At 38.7% G+C, this 17556-nt stretch overlaps 1 protein-coding gene across 2 annotated transcripts in view; it reads right to left on the bottom strand.

Annotated features, from left to right (window-relative positions):
- osbpl6 (oxysterol binding protein-like 6) overlaps positions 1–17556 on the bottom strand; it is a 51067-nt gene that overhangs the window by 22816 nt on the left and 10695 nt on the right. The window contains exons 2-11 of one of the 2 annotated variants that reach the window (XM_004081932.5): positions 17098–17328; positions 8567–8689; positions 8251–8304; positions 5725–5838; positions 5472–5642; positions 4692–4833; positions 4432–4535; positions 3944–4036; positions 2287–2455; positions 1101–1231 (exon numbers count right to left, since the gene is read on the bottom strand). In XM_004081932.5, the coding sequence (XP_004081980.1) occupies positions 1101–1231; positions 2287–2455; positions 3944–4036; positions 4432–4535; positions 4692–4833; positions 5472–5642; positions 5725–5838; positions 8251–8304; positions 8567–8689; positions 17098–17241 (1245 nt within the window). In that variant the 5' untranslated portion in view covers positions 17242–17328. The remainder of the gene's footprint in view (positions 1–1100; positions 1232–2286; positions 2456–3943; positions 4037–4431; positions 4536–4691; positions 4834–5471; positions 5643–5724; positions 5839–8250; positions 8305–8566; positions 8690–17097; positions 17329–17556) is intronic. The other variant, XM_023950705.2, reaches the window with a different exon arrangement.

The following is a 17556-nucleotide window of genomic DNA, read 5'->3' as shown; positions in this document are numbered from 1 at the left end:
AATGGTTGTACTAGTCAAATGAAATTGAAGAAATATAATAGACTTGGCCATAAATAAAACTTCTTCAGGGGAGTTACAGACCCTTTAAAAAGGGTCAAACATGCTGCTGTTGAAAGTTATAAAACATTTTTGTGAGGTAGAGTTCAGATTTTAGGAACCCTTGAAAGGATAAACTGTCAACTTTTGAATTGAAACTTTTTTGGAAGAAACTGACTATTAGCGCATAATTTTTCAAATAGTTGTTTTTTCTTGGCTGCACGGACTTGGAGGAAGGTTAGGGTTAAGTTAATAAGTGCGACCAACAACAACATTTAGATGTTTCACTTAAAATACAGAAGAGCAATGCAGCAATTTACATGAATTCATACAATTTGAGTGTTTATGTGAATGGGTAGCTAAAGGCTGGACCATTTGTGAGTTTGTATGAGTTTTAAAAGAAACACATTGAAGGATGTATATTGTGCTGTATTTGCCTACGTTAAACCGAGCTTGAAACAAACAAAATGACCAGCCGTTTTAAACAGCTGACATTAGCAGCAGTAACTATAGCAACCCTGCCTCTGATAAATACCAACTTCCCACAGAGCTTTGCCATAAAATGTGACCTCAAGAAGGTGACAACTTCACCACACTAACACCCAATTAAGAACAGAATCCAGATAAACCAGCAAGCGTAACATTTGACTGAAATAATGTCAAGTTAGCAAAGATAACGTCCAATTAGACGAGTGAATGTGGAGCGGAAGCCCCAGGGAGCCCAGCTAATGAACTGCACCTCCCTTTCTTTTTATCAGCAGCTAAAACAGCAGAGGACTGCTGGGTTAACTTCTTTTCCATACGTGGTCTTTGTTAATTGTGATCACTGTGGCTTTGGGTAAAGGGCAGCATGCATGTTTTCCTTAAAGCCTGAACACAGCAGCTACAGGCCGGCTTCAGTCAGAAGAGCCAGGGGTCAAATTACAGATGTTATTTCCTCAATCACTTCTGGCTATTACATATGAGAGGAAATCACAGGAAGCATTTAATGCACAGTTTAGATTAATTACTGAAAATAAAAATAAAAAGGGAACTGTGGGTAACGTTTAAAAGCACTTCAGTACCTGTGACAGAGACTTCCTGAGAGAGTTGATCTGGACTGCCTGGTCCGACTGCTCCTGCTCAGACAGTATCTGTTTGATCTTTTCTTTCTCTATGGCCACCGTATTGAAGGCCGACTTCAGAAGCGAGTGGACTGCAGAGACACAAGATTGAAATAAATAATAAATAAACGTTTACACTTTAAAGTCTACCAATCAATGTGATCCGTAGTTAATCTGTCAGAACTAAAAAAAACAGAAAAGCACGATCTGTGTGCACAACAACTAATTATGATAGACTTTTGCTAGAAAATTAATTGGTAATCAAATTCCTTTTTAAGGCAATTATTAGAAAACATACAGAAACTATGATAAAGGAAAAACATTTGCATTAAATATGAAAAACATAAACGGATAAAATGACACAATTAGCTGAAAAAGTACTGTTAAGTATATATTTTTATCAATGAGCAAAAAATGGAAAAATTAAAGCTCAGAAAAACACTTCAATGAAAAAGAAGAAATGTTATGACATTTCTTTGGTAATAATATTTCAAAGAAAAATGGAAAATGACACCTTTTCTTCATTATCGTCATGTAAAAATGAAAATTACTTTTTAATCTTTGAAGTTAGAAATCAACAAGATTGCAGTTAGATGAATATTTGGATAGTAGTTAACAGTAGGTGGGAGTGCAGAAAGAAATGTAAAACAAAATCTGCTTCTACAAAATATATCATGAAAATTCTGTGTTTGAATTATGATCATAATAATTACCTGAAAATGTTCATTAAAATAAAAAGACACTCATATTTCCTCTATAATTGTTTTGATTTATGTTTCATACAGACATATGTTCATTTTGTCAGAAAAATTAGACAAAAAACATAAAAAAATCAAACAAAAACTCTGGTGATGGGAAACACTTCTGCTAACGTAGGACTTATTTATTTTTGAAATCTAACGTTGGTAGTTTTCTACAAAAACCTATCATGTAACAGAAAGCTTTAAACGTGTTAGCTGATGTTTTTTTTCTGTTTGGGGCTTCTATGGTCTCATACCAACAAAGTTGAAAGAAATGGGAAGAATGTTGTTTTTTTAAACTATTATTTAGGACAATGGTTTACTGCTAGTAGTAACGGTCAACTATGATGTATAAAAGTTAACTGATGAAATCAGGATGGATGGATTTGATCATTTTGAGGACTTGCCTTTTTGGGCAATAGTGCAGAACTCCTCCTGCAGTTTAATGTAGTCACTGGCGTACTCCATGTTGTCTGACAAGCAGGAGACGGGCGGCGGGTAATCCACCAGCTCGGCGCAGAGGTTTGGGTTGGACGAGTGGAGACGGACAGGAGACATGCTGGCGGATAGAGGAACCTAAAGAAACATCACATAGTTACTCTTGAAGAGTCACGCTAAAGCAGATGCAAGGAAGAAACACGGCACCAAAGTGAAGGAAAAAACATGAGAACCAGGAAAAAATGTTAGTATCTTTATTAGTTGACTTTATTGTGCTTAAACAATAATTAGCATTTCGATTAGATATGCTAGCTAAATAGGAATCTTAACATAACTTATCTTCATACTTTACGGATCCTTTCAAAATTTTACACATTAAAAATGTTAATAGAGCCGATTTCTTTGTATAACTTTGTAGAAAAACTTGGATTTCTAACTAACAGAGATTTGGTTCTCAGCTGTAAAATTATTTAATTTGAGCTCTTTGCAAATAAGCAGAATTTTTTTGTATTACTTTGATAGGACTTACTTTCTAGGTGATGCTTTAACTGTTTATATTCTCCTTTAAGGAGAGAAAAATTATCAATGATGCCACTTCTAAGAACAAAGTGATATTTCTTCACTCATCTTTTAGCTGTTTCAGTTTAAATTCAATTCCAAAGTTGTTGTTCTAATAATGCTTGAATCATGACTTGTCTGATGGTAATAAAAACGCTGCTTTGTCTTGTCAGGAAGAAGCACAAACAAATTAGGCACAAAAACAAAGAAAATCAATGACAGGCTGATTGTGTGTCACCTTAAAAGAAAAGACACAATGAAGGCAAAAAAGTACAAGTATGGTCACTATTAGACTTGTCAATAATATATAAAAATAAAGGTTTTTGGAGCTAAATCACATTGTTACAGGTCTAATATTGGGAGTCTTAAAGGTGAAGCTAGGTCTCATGATTCACATTTCATGCTCATGCTAATTTTTGATTTTCTTTTTAGTATATATGTAATAACCGGGGCACAGTGGTGGTTGGCGAATGGCGGTGGCGGTTTGCCGAATTCCTCCCCCAGTCTAAAAACATGCTTTATACGTTAAGTGGTTACTGTAAAGTGTCCCTATGTGTGCATGTGTGAGTGTTTGTGGGGGGACTTGTGTGCCCTGCAACAGGCTGGTGGCCTATCCAGGGTTTACCCCCCCTTCGACTAACAGTAGCTGGGACAGGCGGTATAGGAAAATGGATGGATGGATGGAATAACTGGAACAACACTTTATTATTCTGGTGCTTACATATTCGTTACCAACTTGACTGTAGACTTACAGGGTTTTTGCAGGACATGCTTTTATTAATGCACTTAAAAAATATTTTTTTGTACTTTTTTTAATTAAATGTGGCAAACTGTTTACTTTGAATGAGTAAAAATGGTCTAAAATCTTATTCTTTATTCGTTTTTTGTGACATGCACTTGTGTGTCTGTGTGAATGCAGTTGTTAAGAAATAGACAGTAAGACATAAAAAAAATAGTAGCTTCAAAATGTCCTTACTTAAAAGGAAGAGGTGTTGCACTGTCCTAGTTCCTGATATGTGCTCATGTGTAAGCCCTGCTGGTATGTATAGTAAAGGGCTAGAGTGGTACCTGAAGCTGGAATTTTGCATCTTTGGCGACACTTTTTGTTCTCCATCTTCTGTTCAAGCGCTTTTCTTTCTTCGACAATTCTACACAATTGGCCTTTTGAGATGCAAGCGGATCAGAATATGGAAAACAGGGTTAACATAACCAACATGAATAAGAACAAGAATTAGCAACACATTGTGAAATGACGAAAAGCATTTTTTTACAGTTTTATGCAAAAGAAAAATGAGAAGTGTAGCTGTAAAAATGCATTTTTGTTTAAAAAAAGTTATAGTAGTAAGATATTATGGTCCATTTATAAAGGATAAGGTAACTGATTAAACTTTGGTTTTAACATTTTTGAAAATTGTCTATTTTTCCCCTATAGTGATGCTCCTGTTTCCACATAACAACCAGAGTGCACCCTTCATCAGAGTAGAGATCTAAAAATGGATAGTACTCCATTACATGCATTATGGGTTAGAGTTTGTGTCTATGTGTGGGTACTTCACCTGCATATCTGTGAAGTTGGGTGCAGACTGCGTCCTTTGCAGAATCTCCAAACTCTGCAGTAACCGGCTTAGCTCCGTCAGATTGGACTGACAGCGTGCAAGCTCTGAAAATAAATTTGACACGCACAAGCTCACAAACACGTTATAAAACGGCTCCAAATCCACCTCCAAAGGATTTATCTGAAGGCGGTAGGCCTGATTTAATCTGTCGTTTTTGCAAAATCAGATTTGCTACGGCATCAAGAGGTTGTCATTCTTACCCTCAGCACACTTATCCATCTCCTCTGAATCCTGCAGCCAAGCTGCCACTTTGCTCTGGCCGTTGCTGTAGGAGGCCGGCAGGCTGCTGCTGCTGCTGCTGCTGGGGGCCGCCGGCTGCCACAGCAAGCCGCTGGGCTTGGCCTGTTTTTGACATGAAAACAGAGGAGATCTGATCTGAACACTTGGGTCCTCTTTGATTAAAGAACATAAAAAAAACCCACTATTAAAATGTAATCTCATTTTTATCTAGTCACAAATTCTTGATTTTAAAATGGAATGGAGTTTGTTACGTGGCAGTGATAACCAGCTCTAAGTATAATAACAGTTTATAAGCTGGACTAAAGGTGTGAAGTCTGTGAAGAACCTGGGGGCCTGGCTGCTCTGAATCCAGATCAGACTGGTCACCTCTGAAGTTTCACTTCCAGATGAAACTGTTATCGTTGCATCCGTATTTTAAGCCATGTGAGTTTCATATGAAACTGAGGCTGTTTCAAAAAACGCTTCCTTTATTTATGCACTTGACAGTGAAATACCTTCTACCGCAGAAAGCAGTTAAATACCCAAAGTCCAAATCCACTGTTGATAGTCAGTGTTTTTATAGAAAAATTATTCTGAGTTTCTCTTAATTCAAACTTTTTGTAGTCTATAGACCGCAACTCTTAAAAACATATCGAAAATTAGAACAATTTTCCATTTTGTAGTACAGCGGATAAATAAAAGTTACTTTAAAGAGTTAATTTTGCAGAGAAAACATTAGTACAAAGAGGCCAGACTCCTACCTTTGCCTCTTTTACAACACATGGGGCAGATAGGGGGGACTCTATGGTAGCCGAAGGCGGAAACGTTCTCATGGTGGCATCACGGGGAGATCTCACAATCTCGTTTTGCCGATAAAGCCGATGGTGACGCAGCTTCGACACCCAGGCGTCAAAGATGTCTTGAGACTTGACCTGAGAAGGGAGAGGCGAGCGTTGGCCTCGTTTCCTTTCTGGGCCTGTTTGTCAGTTTGAAGAAGTGCCCTTCACTGGTTACCTTCAGGTGATAGATATGCTCCTCCGTGTCCAGGTCGATGCGCCGCGCCCTCTTTTTGATGGACATGACGGACAGGCCGACATCAATGCTGCCATGAAGTTTTCCTTTTTGTGTCTGAGGATGTGGATAAAAACGTGATCAGTTCCACATGTTTACCTGTAGATTAGAAGGAGATTGCAAGCCCCATCTGGACTCTTTTGGCACTTTTTAAAATCAGTCCGACTCCAATCATCTTTTGCTCTATTCTAAAGCGTTTCCAGTGGTCTTTTAATTATGATAATGCCATTTTTAGCCAAAATAAAAAAAACTGTGTTTTTTTCTAGGACATAGTTTCTACAGAGCGGCAGGAGTTCATTAGAAGTTTGCCTCTGCGTTGTGAGTGTATTTTATACGTCACAAATACGCTTTTTTTCAAGTGCCATTTTTTTTTGTCTGCTCCTGATTCACAATGATTTGAATAATAAAATACTCAGTACTGTATTTTGAGCTTAGTTTTCATTATTTATGTCCTTGGTCATCAGAAAAATGCTATAAGTACATGTTAAAAAACACTAGAAATACGATTTTCATCAGAGGGTCTTCAAATAAAATCAAAGGCTTTCACACCCTTACTATTTGGCTGAAATCCCTCGTAACTGTTCAAACATTTTTTTTATTGTCTTGTTTGAATTTTTTCCCAATATGTTGTTTTTTCCAGTGGAGCATCAGTTTGGTGACCTTCTGCTACTGTGTGAGGCTGTTCTGTTCCCTGGAAGTTGGGTTTGGTTTTCTGTTCTGCATTTCTAATTCCTTATAGTGTGTTTCAGTTTGGTTATGCGATTTCCTTGTTCATACTTTCATACTTTTTTATAGTTGTATTCCTTCGTGTCTGTTTTGTTTTCAGCTCATCTCTTTATTCCCATGCTTCTTCTGCTATATGTCTTGCCCTTTACTTGAGGTTATTTATCATCTAGTGCTGTCAACTAAAAACTTACCTTTTTAGAATGGCTTTTAATACTCAGTATTGGTGACATCTTACTTTCTTTTACTGACTTTATTGAATTCTTATCTCTCTTCTAAGTATTTTACTGCTTGTTGCATATTTATGCTGTTGGTTTTTTAAATTTGTGTTCTTAATTTTGAATTTTCTTTTCACCTCTTTTTTTTATTATTATACAGCACTTTGGTACCCTGATGGTGAAGTACTATAAAAATAAAGTTTCATTCATGCATTTGTCATGTTTCCATTTTGTTGTTACTTCAGCTGCTGAATTTCCTGCTGTTGTTCTTTTTTTTTTTTGTAATTTCTGACTTTTCTTTGTTTTTGTCAGCTTTCCTGCCTTTAAAAACTTTGCACAACAAAAAGATCTTGTCTTTGGTTCATTTCTTGGCAAATTTAATTTTCAAACCTCTAACTTCACCTGTGAGCTTTTCAAAAGCTGCAGCTAATTATTCTAGTCCAATAAAAGGTCACTGACTCATTTGTTCATCAGTGAAAGTTGGAATGAACTCTAAAGACCTCTGGAGCACCAACAGCTGCCTCTCCACCTACCAGCTGTACTTATTTTGCTCCCATTTCATGTCCTAAAGTCTCCATTTTATGGTGGAAAGCTTCTTTATTTCCCTTTCCAATCAGAAACATGCATTTGTGTGAGCACCAAAACATGAAAGTTATGACTAAGTTCTGAAGTTATGAGGTTTTGGCACCCCAAGGTGTGGCCAATCAGGGAGCTGAAATAACATGGCGTGCTCAGGAATTCTACATTAAACCCATTTGAAAATGGAAATTAGCAACTGCAAGCTTGTGCTTAACAAAACCAAGTTCTCAGCATCAACTGTTGGAGCCTAATTTAAAGTCCAGGCTTGCAGGACAATATAGCCGGCGGCTCTCTGCTCATACAATCCAGACTGGCTGCACACAACTACCGGTAGTCTCAGTGCAGAAAGTTCTGAACTTCTGCAGCCAGTGGAAATTCCTCATCTCTACAATTATGGACTGAACTTTGTCCCTCAAGATGACAACACTCACCCCCACAGAGCACAATAGATGGAATGGCCCAGGAGTTCTGACCTCAATCTCACCGAACACCTGTGATGCACCTGAGTAAGTAAACACAGGTCCTATATACCGTCTAAAAATGTTGGTAAGCATGGACTAGACTCAGGATAATGTACATGATTTAGTTTAGGTTTACCTTTTTAAATATTTTAATGTGTTGAACATCTTATGACCAAAAGAATGAAGACATTTTTTGCTTTTTTCCATCAAAACCTCAAGGTCAAACATCTCAAGGATGCATTGGAAGCATTTATAACACCACTGTTCCTGTGGGTCAATAATACTTGTAGCAGTAAGTGCTGAAAAAGTGTGAACTGTAGTCGAGTTTTAGAAAATCCTTTCAGGATTCCTTTTTGGGGGGGAATGTTAAAGTTTTTCTGCGTGATACTGAAGGAGGAACTCTAATGGATGTTTTAGGTGTCACGTCGAGCAGAGGTCAGGTTGTTTCGCTCTATTTCTGCCCGCAGGTCACAGTCAAGATTACTTACATCAATGGGGGACTTGGAGTACTTCAGGATACCGTTGTCCAGAACAAAAAACCGCTGCACAGGAGAAAAGAAAAGCACCAAAATAGTTTCAACAAAACCAGAAGCAAGGACAGACATTCAATTATTGAAATTTAACTACTTTTTAAGCTATCGAAATAAGTTTCTAGAGGGAGGATTACAGTCAGTATTCATTTATTAAAAAAAAAATCAATGCTGGAAATTCCTGAGAGGCATCAAAACATAGAGAAGAAAGGAGGACATCTTCAAAGTCTCCCTATCATGCAGGCGGCTGAAACTAAAGCTTCTGGAACATTACCTTATGCCAGCCTTTTAATGGCCATTTCCGCTTCTTCAGCATGAACCCCTCATGTTTGTCTGGCCTCTGGACGTGACTCTGACCGATTTTCAGCCCCTCAATTATTTCCCAGCTGTCCGACTCCTAGAAGAGAAAGAAAATCAGCCTGTGAGTCAGAGACAAAAATTTAGTCTCTGCTGCGTCTAGAAGCTGTTATCACACTTGTAGGAATGTGGTGGCTGCAAAGGGGAAGCTGCACAAACACATGTGGTGTTTATTTTGATTCCTCTACTACACAGACACAATAAAAGGACTGCACTGCTGAAGTTCAGTTTGCTCTCTCAGCATTTCTACACCATTTGCTTTCCCCTGACTTGCCCCCCCCCCCCCCCCCCCCCCCGTTGGGGTGGATCTGTAAATTAAAGCGAAGCCTCAGAAGAGTAGGCAGGCAAGATCACACAAGGACAGGATGAAATTTGAACGTCCTCCCTGAAACAGAAGTGAGAGGTCACGGTTTGACACCAGGAGCGTGTTGGGAGATAGGCGGTATCTGTCACGGTCCTTCCTCACACTCCCAGAGGGCATTCTCATCGTCTGCTTGTATTATGTTTCTGTTATTCTCACATTTGATGACAAGTCGGCCCACCACACTGAAAGTGTTAATCAACAACTTCACATACCATTAACAGGGCTCCAGACTGCGACCAAATGGTCGCATTTTGCGACCAAAATTTGAGAGTGTGCGACTGAATTTTACATCCAGTCGCTCATGTGCGACCAGTAAATTTGCCTCCCCCACCCTCCGTATTTTTTATACATTAAACATGGAAGGGCACGTCAATGATCAATGAAATAATCAATGAGACGCGAGCGCACGCACACACACTCGCGCACATACTCATGAAACGCGAGCACACACTCGCGTGACGCCTGTCTGTGAGGCGGCCACTGCGTGTGAGAAGAATAGGGAAAGTCACTGTAAGTGGCTAAATGCGTGGAGGGGGCGGGGCCTAGAGATAATCGAGCGCGCGTAAACATCTGTGGGAAGGAAACGGAGACAAATATCATCACAACCTGATATGTGCGCGCGTCTGAGCTGTGAGCAAGCAAACTATTGATTCGTTCTTCCGACCTGCGGCTAGTGTACCAGTGCCAGAGTCTGCAGCAGGGGTCTCAAACTCGCGAAGCAAACCACTGCTCTCATGCACACGCGTGGGGTGGTCAGCTGAGGAGCATAAACGTCCCACACCTACATGTGTGACAGCTAACAGGGCTCTAACATTAAACATGTGCGAGCAACAACACGATTTAGTCTTAGACACATTTAAAACACGTGGGGAAAATGCAACGATAGACGTGTTTAAGATGAACCAGCGCCGCGCCTGGATAGTTGGGGTGACCAGGAGGGGGGGGGGGGGGGGGGGGGTGTGAAGGCGAAGCTGCAGCCAGACTTAAGGAGAACAGGAAGTTGTTGTCCTTAACATTCAATTTAGTTTTAATATGCCTCTTCCCCTTAGTATGATCTGTGATTTGTGATATATCTTTTATAATTATTTTAATGTTTTGTAATGTATGTAGCCTTTTTTTAATCAGTTGGCATATTCAATTATTTTAATTGATCACTGAACTACAAAAACCCATCAGGACACATGTCCCATAATGCATTGTTTTGTAGTCTGTAGGGCAGCTTTCAGTGCAGTACTAAATTTCCAGCTGTGTTCGCTCAGGTTTGCCCCTTGCTCCCACCCCTTTCTCGTGATATTTTTGTTTTGATTGACAGGTGATGTTGGAGCAAAAACAAAAATATACATCTCACACCAGCTGATCTGCGCAGCGTTGCGTCCATCTGGTTGATCTCAAACACGCTTATTGTGCATCTTCTTGGCTGTACTTATTTGGTGTCACCAAGATGAATTTCCATCCCCTAATGTTTACATACATTTAAGTATTGTTTGTAACTGTGAAATGACTGAAAGGTTACTACGGTAATCACTTTGTTACTAAAAACATTTTTTTATTCTAAATTTATGGTATTTTGTTTACTATTTGTACTGTCATGACAGCGATGGTGCTGTCAGTTTACCTTGTTGCTGCATCTTCAAAAGTGCAGGATAAAATGTGACACTGGATTTGAAACAGCACATTGTAATTTCTGCATATATTATTAAAGTATTTATTAGTAATACAGTGGAAATTAGTAGATTTGGTTAGAATGTTTATTTACAGTATGCGCCCCTAAATATTCTGGTTGTGCCCCTAAAATTTTCAGTTGGGGGCCACTGTGCTCCTAGTGAAAAAAGTTAGTCTGGAGCCCTGATTAACATTGATTCCCAATTAGCATTTAATTTTCAGCAATAAAGTCCAACATGAACAAGGTTTCTGAAGAAGTTCCATTACTTTTGGAAACATGAATTTAAAGAAGCAGAAGATATTTGTTATAATGATCTATAAACAATAACAACAATTATTATGATTATTATTTACAGGCGCTGCATTGACTCAGCAAAAAAGGCCAGAAAACCTGTTAAATCATAGTTTAACTTTTATTATCTGCTATTTGTTTTTTTAAAACTTCCATCCATTTTCCTGAATCCCTTTTGGGGTCACAGGGTTGCAGGAGTCGACCCAGCTCTTATAAGGCAAAGGCGGGGTACACCCTGAACAGATCACCAGTCTTTTGATGAGCCTCACACATTCACCCAGAGGGACAATTTAGAGACACCAATTAACCTATGAAGTATGTTTTTGGACTGTGGAAGGAAAAGCCTGGATAAAACTCACACATGCTTGGGGATAACATACAAACTCCACACAGAAAGGAGCCTGCTGGAATTCAAACCAGGGACTTCTCACCACTACACAACCTTGCAGCCTTTTTTTTTCTACTTAAAACACTTAGAAAATGAAGCAGTCATAAATTATGGAATAATTTTATTGATTCAAACAATATAGAGTGTGATCGTCATTGTGCTGTGATGTTGTTTTATGGTTTGGAGTACCGTTTGAAACCATAAAACAGAACTGGATATATGCGATCTTGTTACCACTGTCAGGCTTTTTTCTGGAAGCAAATCATTGCTTTAGTTTAGCGGGCAAACGCAACGTTTAAGGGAATATTTAAAAATCTTGATTTTAGATAAAGGTAATGTTCGCATGGCTCATCCCGACACACTCAAGCAGCTTTAGACCAGTAAACCTTTCTCTGCCTTTTCTTTTTCATATATGCCTCAAATGTTCCAGTGTTCTTGTGTTTGTCTGTCTCTTTCCTGCTCTGTCAGACTGGAAACAATCTTGGCAGATGGAAGCCCCTACATCTTCTTTTTTTTTAACTTTTCTTCGATTCAGAGAGAAATTTTCTTTCCATTGTTGCCTAGCTGCAAGTTCAGAACAAAGGATTACGACAAAAACGCCTCAATCTAATCTGCACTCTGCATTACTTGCAAAATTTTAAGCCAGTTTTAATTTTTAGTTCTAAAGATAACCAATTTTAATAAATAATGGGGCATGTCTGAGGTATTTCTGGTGAAGAAAAGGGGAAAAAATTGCCATTTTTAATGAAGGAAAATCTCCTTCCACTGTCGACAAAAACGGCAATGGATTTATTAATAAAATCCTAATAAAACCGAAGTCCCCCTTTTATTTTTTTATCAATCTAATGATTGACGCCAACATTTCAACATTTGACTCTGTTACATAATAGCCTCTAAAGCATATCGCTTTAACAAGCACAACCTTCTCTGACAATCCAAACAACAGCCTGTGGCTCCTCGCTAAAGCGCCGAAAACCAACACATGGCTGTGCGTGACGACACCCGCCCCGGCATTGTAGGACATTTAACAAAAGGAGACAACAGCTTGTTTTTTTTATGCAGCAAACAGGCGGACAAATCTGTGTGGTAATGAGGTCATATTGCTCCACGGAGGACAGCTCCTCCTCAGAGTCGCTTTGAGAGAAGACGCTCCACTTTATCGGCGCAGCAAACCTTTTGTTCAATGTAGACTCTGATAATTCTGTCCTAAAGGCAGCTTCTAGTCTTATATTAAAAAATGATTCCTTTACTGCACAGCTGCTCCTTTAAAGACCCACTCTGATGAAAATGTACTTGTGACAATTTCCTGATGATGGAGGACATATGTAAAGAAAAGAAAGCTTTAAATTGAATTTCTGAGTATTTTTTTATTCAAATAACTGTGAATCAAAAAATTTACTCAGTAAAAAGTTAGTACATAATCTGGAAAATGTTATCAGTGGAAAAAAATCCAATAATAGTAGTGATATATTGAGGTCTTTGACTACTTCATAGATTTTAGAAGTCCAGATTGTTAAGATTTATCCTCCCATGTCACGCGCCAAGTCAGAGATTCTTAAATTACGATAAGAGTGTAGAAAAAGTGCTTTTTTTGAAAGCCTCTTTTTGTTTTTTTACTTTATTTCCTTATTCTAGTTTTGAAAATTGTACCTTACAAGTTAAGCTTTATAGGACACAAAATAATTAATTTTAGGAGTTGCAAATTTATTATCCGGTTTGTACAGAAACCACTATTTTATTGTAGTGTGAGCTGTAAAATATCTTGTGAACGCAATCATCTCTTGCGATGTCGTTTTTGTTAACAGTTTTTGTGTCGCGCAAGTGTCTCAATAAGTGACTTCAATGAGGATTGTGTTCTATTTCTTGCAGTTCATTTGTCCACTTCTGTTCAAACACAAACTGCAACAAAATTTAACTGACGATTGAGTTAAAAAGAACAAAATTATGTCATAAAATGTGGTGCAGATGTATGGCCCATGACATATTCTTGCTACAGTCGAGTCTAAGTTATTTTAACCAACCAGTAAATGTCTTCTTGATTACAAAAAGACCTTGAAAATTATGTACACATTATATTTCTGCTTTTATTTACATCAGAACAAAAGTAAAAGGCCCCGAATTTGCCAGAAATATGAATAATTTCGTCCTTTCCGGTATATAATTGTGATCAGAAATCTGCACAAAATGTCAATACCTGCCTATGAAAAGATAAGCTGATCTTCTGTTAGCGATTTCATAAACTCGTAGTGTTTGTAGCTGTACTATTCATGACATTTGGTGAAGCTGTTTTAATATAACTTGAACTTTTTGAGCTACAAAACAAAATGTATAAAAGGCAGAAGAGCATAGCCAGAACACAAACTTTTGTACACATGAAAGCTACAGCTGTCCTAAGAGCAAAAATGTCTTCTTTTAACAAAATAAAACTAAGCTTTTAACAAAATGCGTCAACCAGTGTATTTCAAAATAAGGAGGTTGTTGAGACAAGATGTTTATGAACTAAAAAATGTAAAATAAGGATTGCTGCAGCTTTCACTGATTTCATGACACCACTATTATGTGCTTTGATTGATCACTGCTTTTTTTCCCCTGCCATCATCATTTAAGCAGTATCAAGAATTGACTCCAATTTGGGTCGTAGCAAGAAGGGTGTGTAAGAAGAAACACACACAGATGTGTGCCATTGCGCTGATATTTATAGTTGTGATTTAGCCTAAGGTGTCTCTGAGGAGTGTTTGTCCTTTCTTCTGCTCTGTCAGACCTTAACTGCAGCGTTTGATCCATTGCACCATTGAAAGGTTTGCTGTGTGTCGCTGAGGCAGTGAATCCCTGAAGAGGCTGTCCTGTGTGAGGCAAACACATCCAGACTGACTTGAACGACGAGCCGTTCTGTCATTGCCACCCTCTTTGGAAATACCTGTTCAAGTCCCGGTTCATCTTGTGGGGAGATTTATGTGAAAGACCTTTTTTAAAGACGTGCTGTAGAAAAGCAGTCTGCCTCGCACTGAGAGCCCCACCAAGACCCTTCATTAAAACGTGGACCCTCGCCAAGCTTGGCCAGCTCATTCAGCTGTAAATTATTCTGCAGCCAGATCGATGCATGGATGTAATCACAGTGCAGGTTGTCAATTATCTTCCTTCATCTCAGTTCCCAGACGGAAATCACTAGATTCTTCTGTCATTATGTTGACTATTTGCATTAAGGCCTATTTTCAGTGTGCAACGCCTTTAGGTGTTGTTGGTTAGCTGAGCGCTGTGGCTTTTGATAATGATTTTAAACCAAACGGTAAGCTCATGAATTAGCCACATACTAAAATCTTTGCTGCAAGGTCAGCTCTTCTTTAATGACATATTGATTTATATAAGTTTGGAGTCAGCTGAGAGTCTGCATGCTGCAGATAGCAGACCGGAAGTTTCTCTGTACGACTTTGTGTGGTTGTTTTGTGTCATTGGCTATTCAGGGGGGTATTCCAGGAAGCATGTTTAAACTACCCTGACTTTAACCTTGAACTCTGGCTGAAGTCCACCTGAAGTTGCTTACTCTGAGTATGTCGGTTCCAAAAGACCGGATATGAGTTGGCGTAATTACGCTCGACTTGGTAACCCTGGGTTAATGCGCGTGCACGGTAAGTACACAGAGGCATTCTCAATGGATCGCCGATTACCGGAGTCACCATGGAAATGCGTGGAGAACAAAAGAGAGTGCTATCCTTCAGTTCATGCAACTAACTAGTCCAGGTGTAATTTGGCTTATTTGGCATTTTATCTTGACAGATACATGGATTTCTTTTCTGTCACAATTCCCTTTAACTAAACTGCTTCCATGATCCTGAGAGTGCATAGCTATGATAAACAATTATAAAAGTGAAGGTGCTGCAGGGAGTTAACACAGGACGAGTATGATTTAGCTTGAGCCATGTTCTGCACGCATGTTTTGTCCTTTTAAATTAAGATGTATGGCTCAACAATGTCAAACTGGTTTGGGAGGATCATGCAGTTATTTCATCTCAACAACGTTTCTTCCATTTACCTCACAAAGAATCAACCAAACATTTTTATTCGTCTGCAGATCCTGCTGAGTCGCTCACAGGGCACTTTAATCCAAATGAAGTTTATTTTTTAGTATCCATGATTTTTTTTATCAAATATATTTAAACAGAGCATTGCTTGAAAATAACACATATTTTCTTAATTTAAAATAATGAACACAAAGTCAGCTAAAGCTAATTAACTCGCTAAACTACATGTCTGTATGTATAGATGGATTCCTCAGGCTAAAAAAAAGGCAATTTACAGCAAATCTATACATTTAGCTTGGCCTACTAAAGCAATGCAACCTCTCATTGCAAACCCTGACAGGAAACCACTGTAACCATTAAGATTCTAATTCACAGTTAATTTACTTTTCTTTTCCTGATTTGCTGACTTCCTGGAGGTCTGGGATTTTTTTTATGTATTACTTTTCTAGAACTATTTATTGTCAAATGTGCAATACATTTTATCATACAGCAAGGATGAAATTACTGTCCTTTCCGCAAACATGCAGAAAAATAAATAACAATAAAAAGGCACAAATAGAAAAATAGAAAAAATATTATAAAATAATTACAATATAATGAGAAGTATTGGCTATATGAAGCATCGGCTGTAAACCAGGCATCAAACCACTTTGGCTCCAAAATTACCTAATTTAGCATCTACTTCAATGCAGAACCATAGATTAGTTTTTTTTCATGACTAGAAAGAAATTCGGGTGTTATGTGGTTAAAAGAGGCACTACAAATAGTCCAACTGGCAGCGAAAAGTCAATGTGCATGTGTGCTAAGGCACAGAGTCTGTGCTGGGGTTAGCAGAGGTAGAGCAGGCATGGAGATGAGTCTCTTAGCTCAATGATGGTAGAAACTTTCCCTCTGTTCAGGTGATCTCATAAAAAAGAAGAATCTTGTTTAGTGTAAGAAGGGGACATTAAAAGCAGTATATGCATTTTTGAAAGTTTATCTATCTAGAACCCAAAGCCACCCCCCTTTAAAGAGTCTCCATATATGAAAATTCAAGAGAAAATTCCCAAAAAACATCCCCAGAGCTTTTTTTTTTTTAATAATCCAACCAGAACCCCTGAATGACATTTTTTTAAGAAAACCATTAAAACAATATCAAAGTGAATAAAGTGAATCTAGGGTACATAAATGCACAAGGATACACAAATCTTAAGTGAAATAATCCTGAAGGAGACATTTGTAGTTTTATCTACCGGTATCTTCTTTAAGCACAAGCCTTTTGCGTCTCAAACAGGCCCGACTCTTCACACTAGTGGTGCCACATGTTCAGTGGAGCACCAACCCTCTGCCTGTCTCCTATGAAATATTCATAAGGCTGTGCCGATGGAAAGGCTGTGAAAGACTCCAGTTTCAGTGTCCTGTTTCTTTGCTGCAACAGTGACTCAGCAGTGTCAATGTGGGGTTTTGGCTAAAAGCACTAATGTGATCTGCGAAATAAGAGGGTTTTCCATTGTTGATGTTTACGCAGGGATCTCATTCGGTGACCAGGGAATTAAGGCCGCTTTCGCTAAACAACAGTCACCTAATCAATTAATAAGGTCTCATTAGGCTGAAAGCTCATTAACCTTTTCTAATTAACATTTTAGAGGATTAAATAATCCATGGTTAATTGTAATTTGTTGTGCCTTCTACAGAATTTTCGCTTTTCAAAGCTGGCTGATTCCTCTTCTCAGCAGAGCCTTACCTGCCGGCTGTCACGCTGGGAGGAGGAAGAGGAGGAGGCGCTCTTGTGAACTGGTGTGGAATTCTTGTTTAGTTGTATAGAGCTCCTCTCCTCAGAGCTCATGGTCCGGCTGTGGGGACCGCGCTGGTAGGGATGATGGGACATGATGGGCGTCGTTGACCTCCCTCACTCAGCACAGGACCCTGCAGAACAGTAGCATCCTCTGACACATCCTCACTGGCTGATGCTCCTCTGAAACACAGGAGGAAGAAAGTTACACCCTGACACACAACCATCCTTCACTCTCTGAGTTATAGAGTTTCTTTGCTCCTAAGATGGAAGCATCTTGACCCCATCGCAAGGTGAATAAAGAATGTGGCCCAGAGTGCAGATTTTCTCTACAAAACTGTCTGGATTTCTATTAGAATCAACCGATTTCTTGAGGACTTTCTTTGACAGAAATGTGGAGCGAGACAGTTT

This window comes from Oryzias latipes, chromosome 21 (assembly GCF_053564925.1).
Source record: "Oryzias latipes strain Hd-rR chromosome 21, Olatipes_Hd-rR_3.1".
Classification (NCBI taxonomy): Eukaryota; Metazoa; Chordata; class Actinopteri; order Beloniformes; family Adrianichthyidae; genus Oryzias; species Oryzias latipes.
This window is presented reverse-complemented; position numbering and strand designations above follow the sequence as displayed.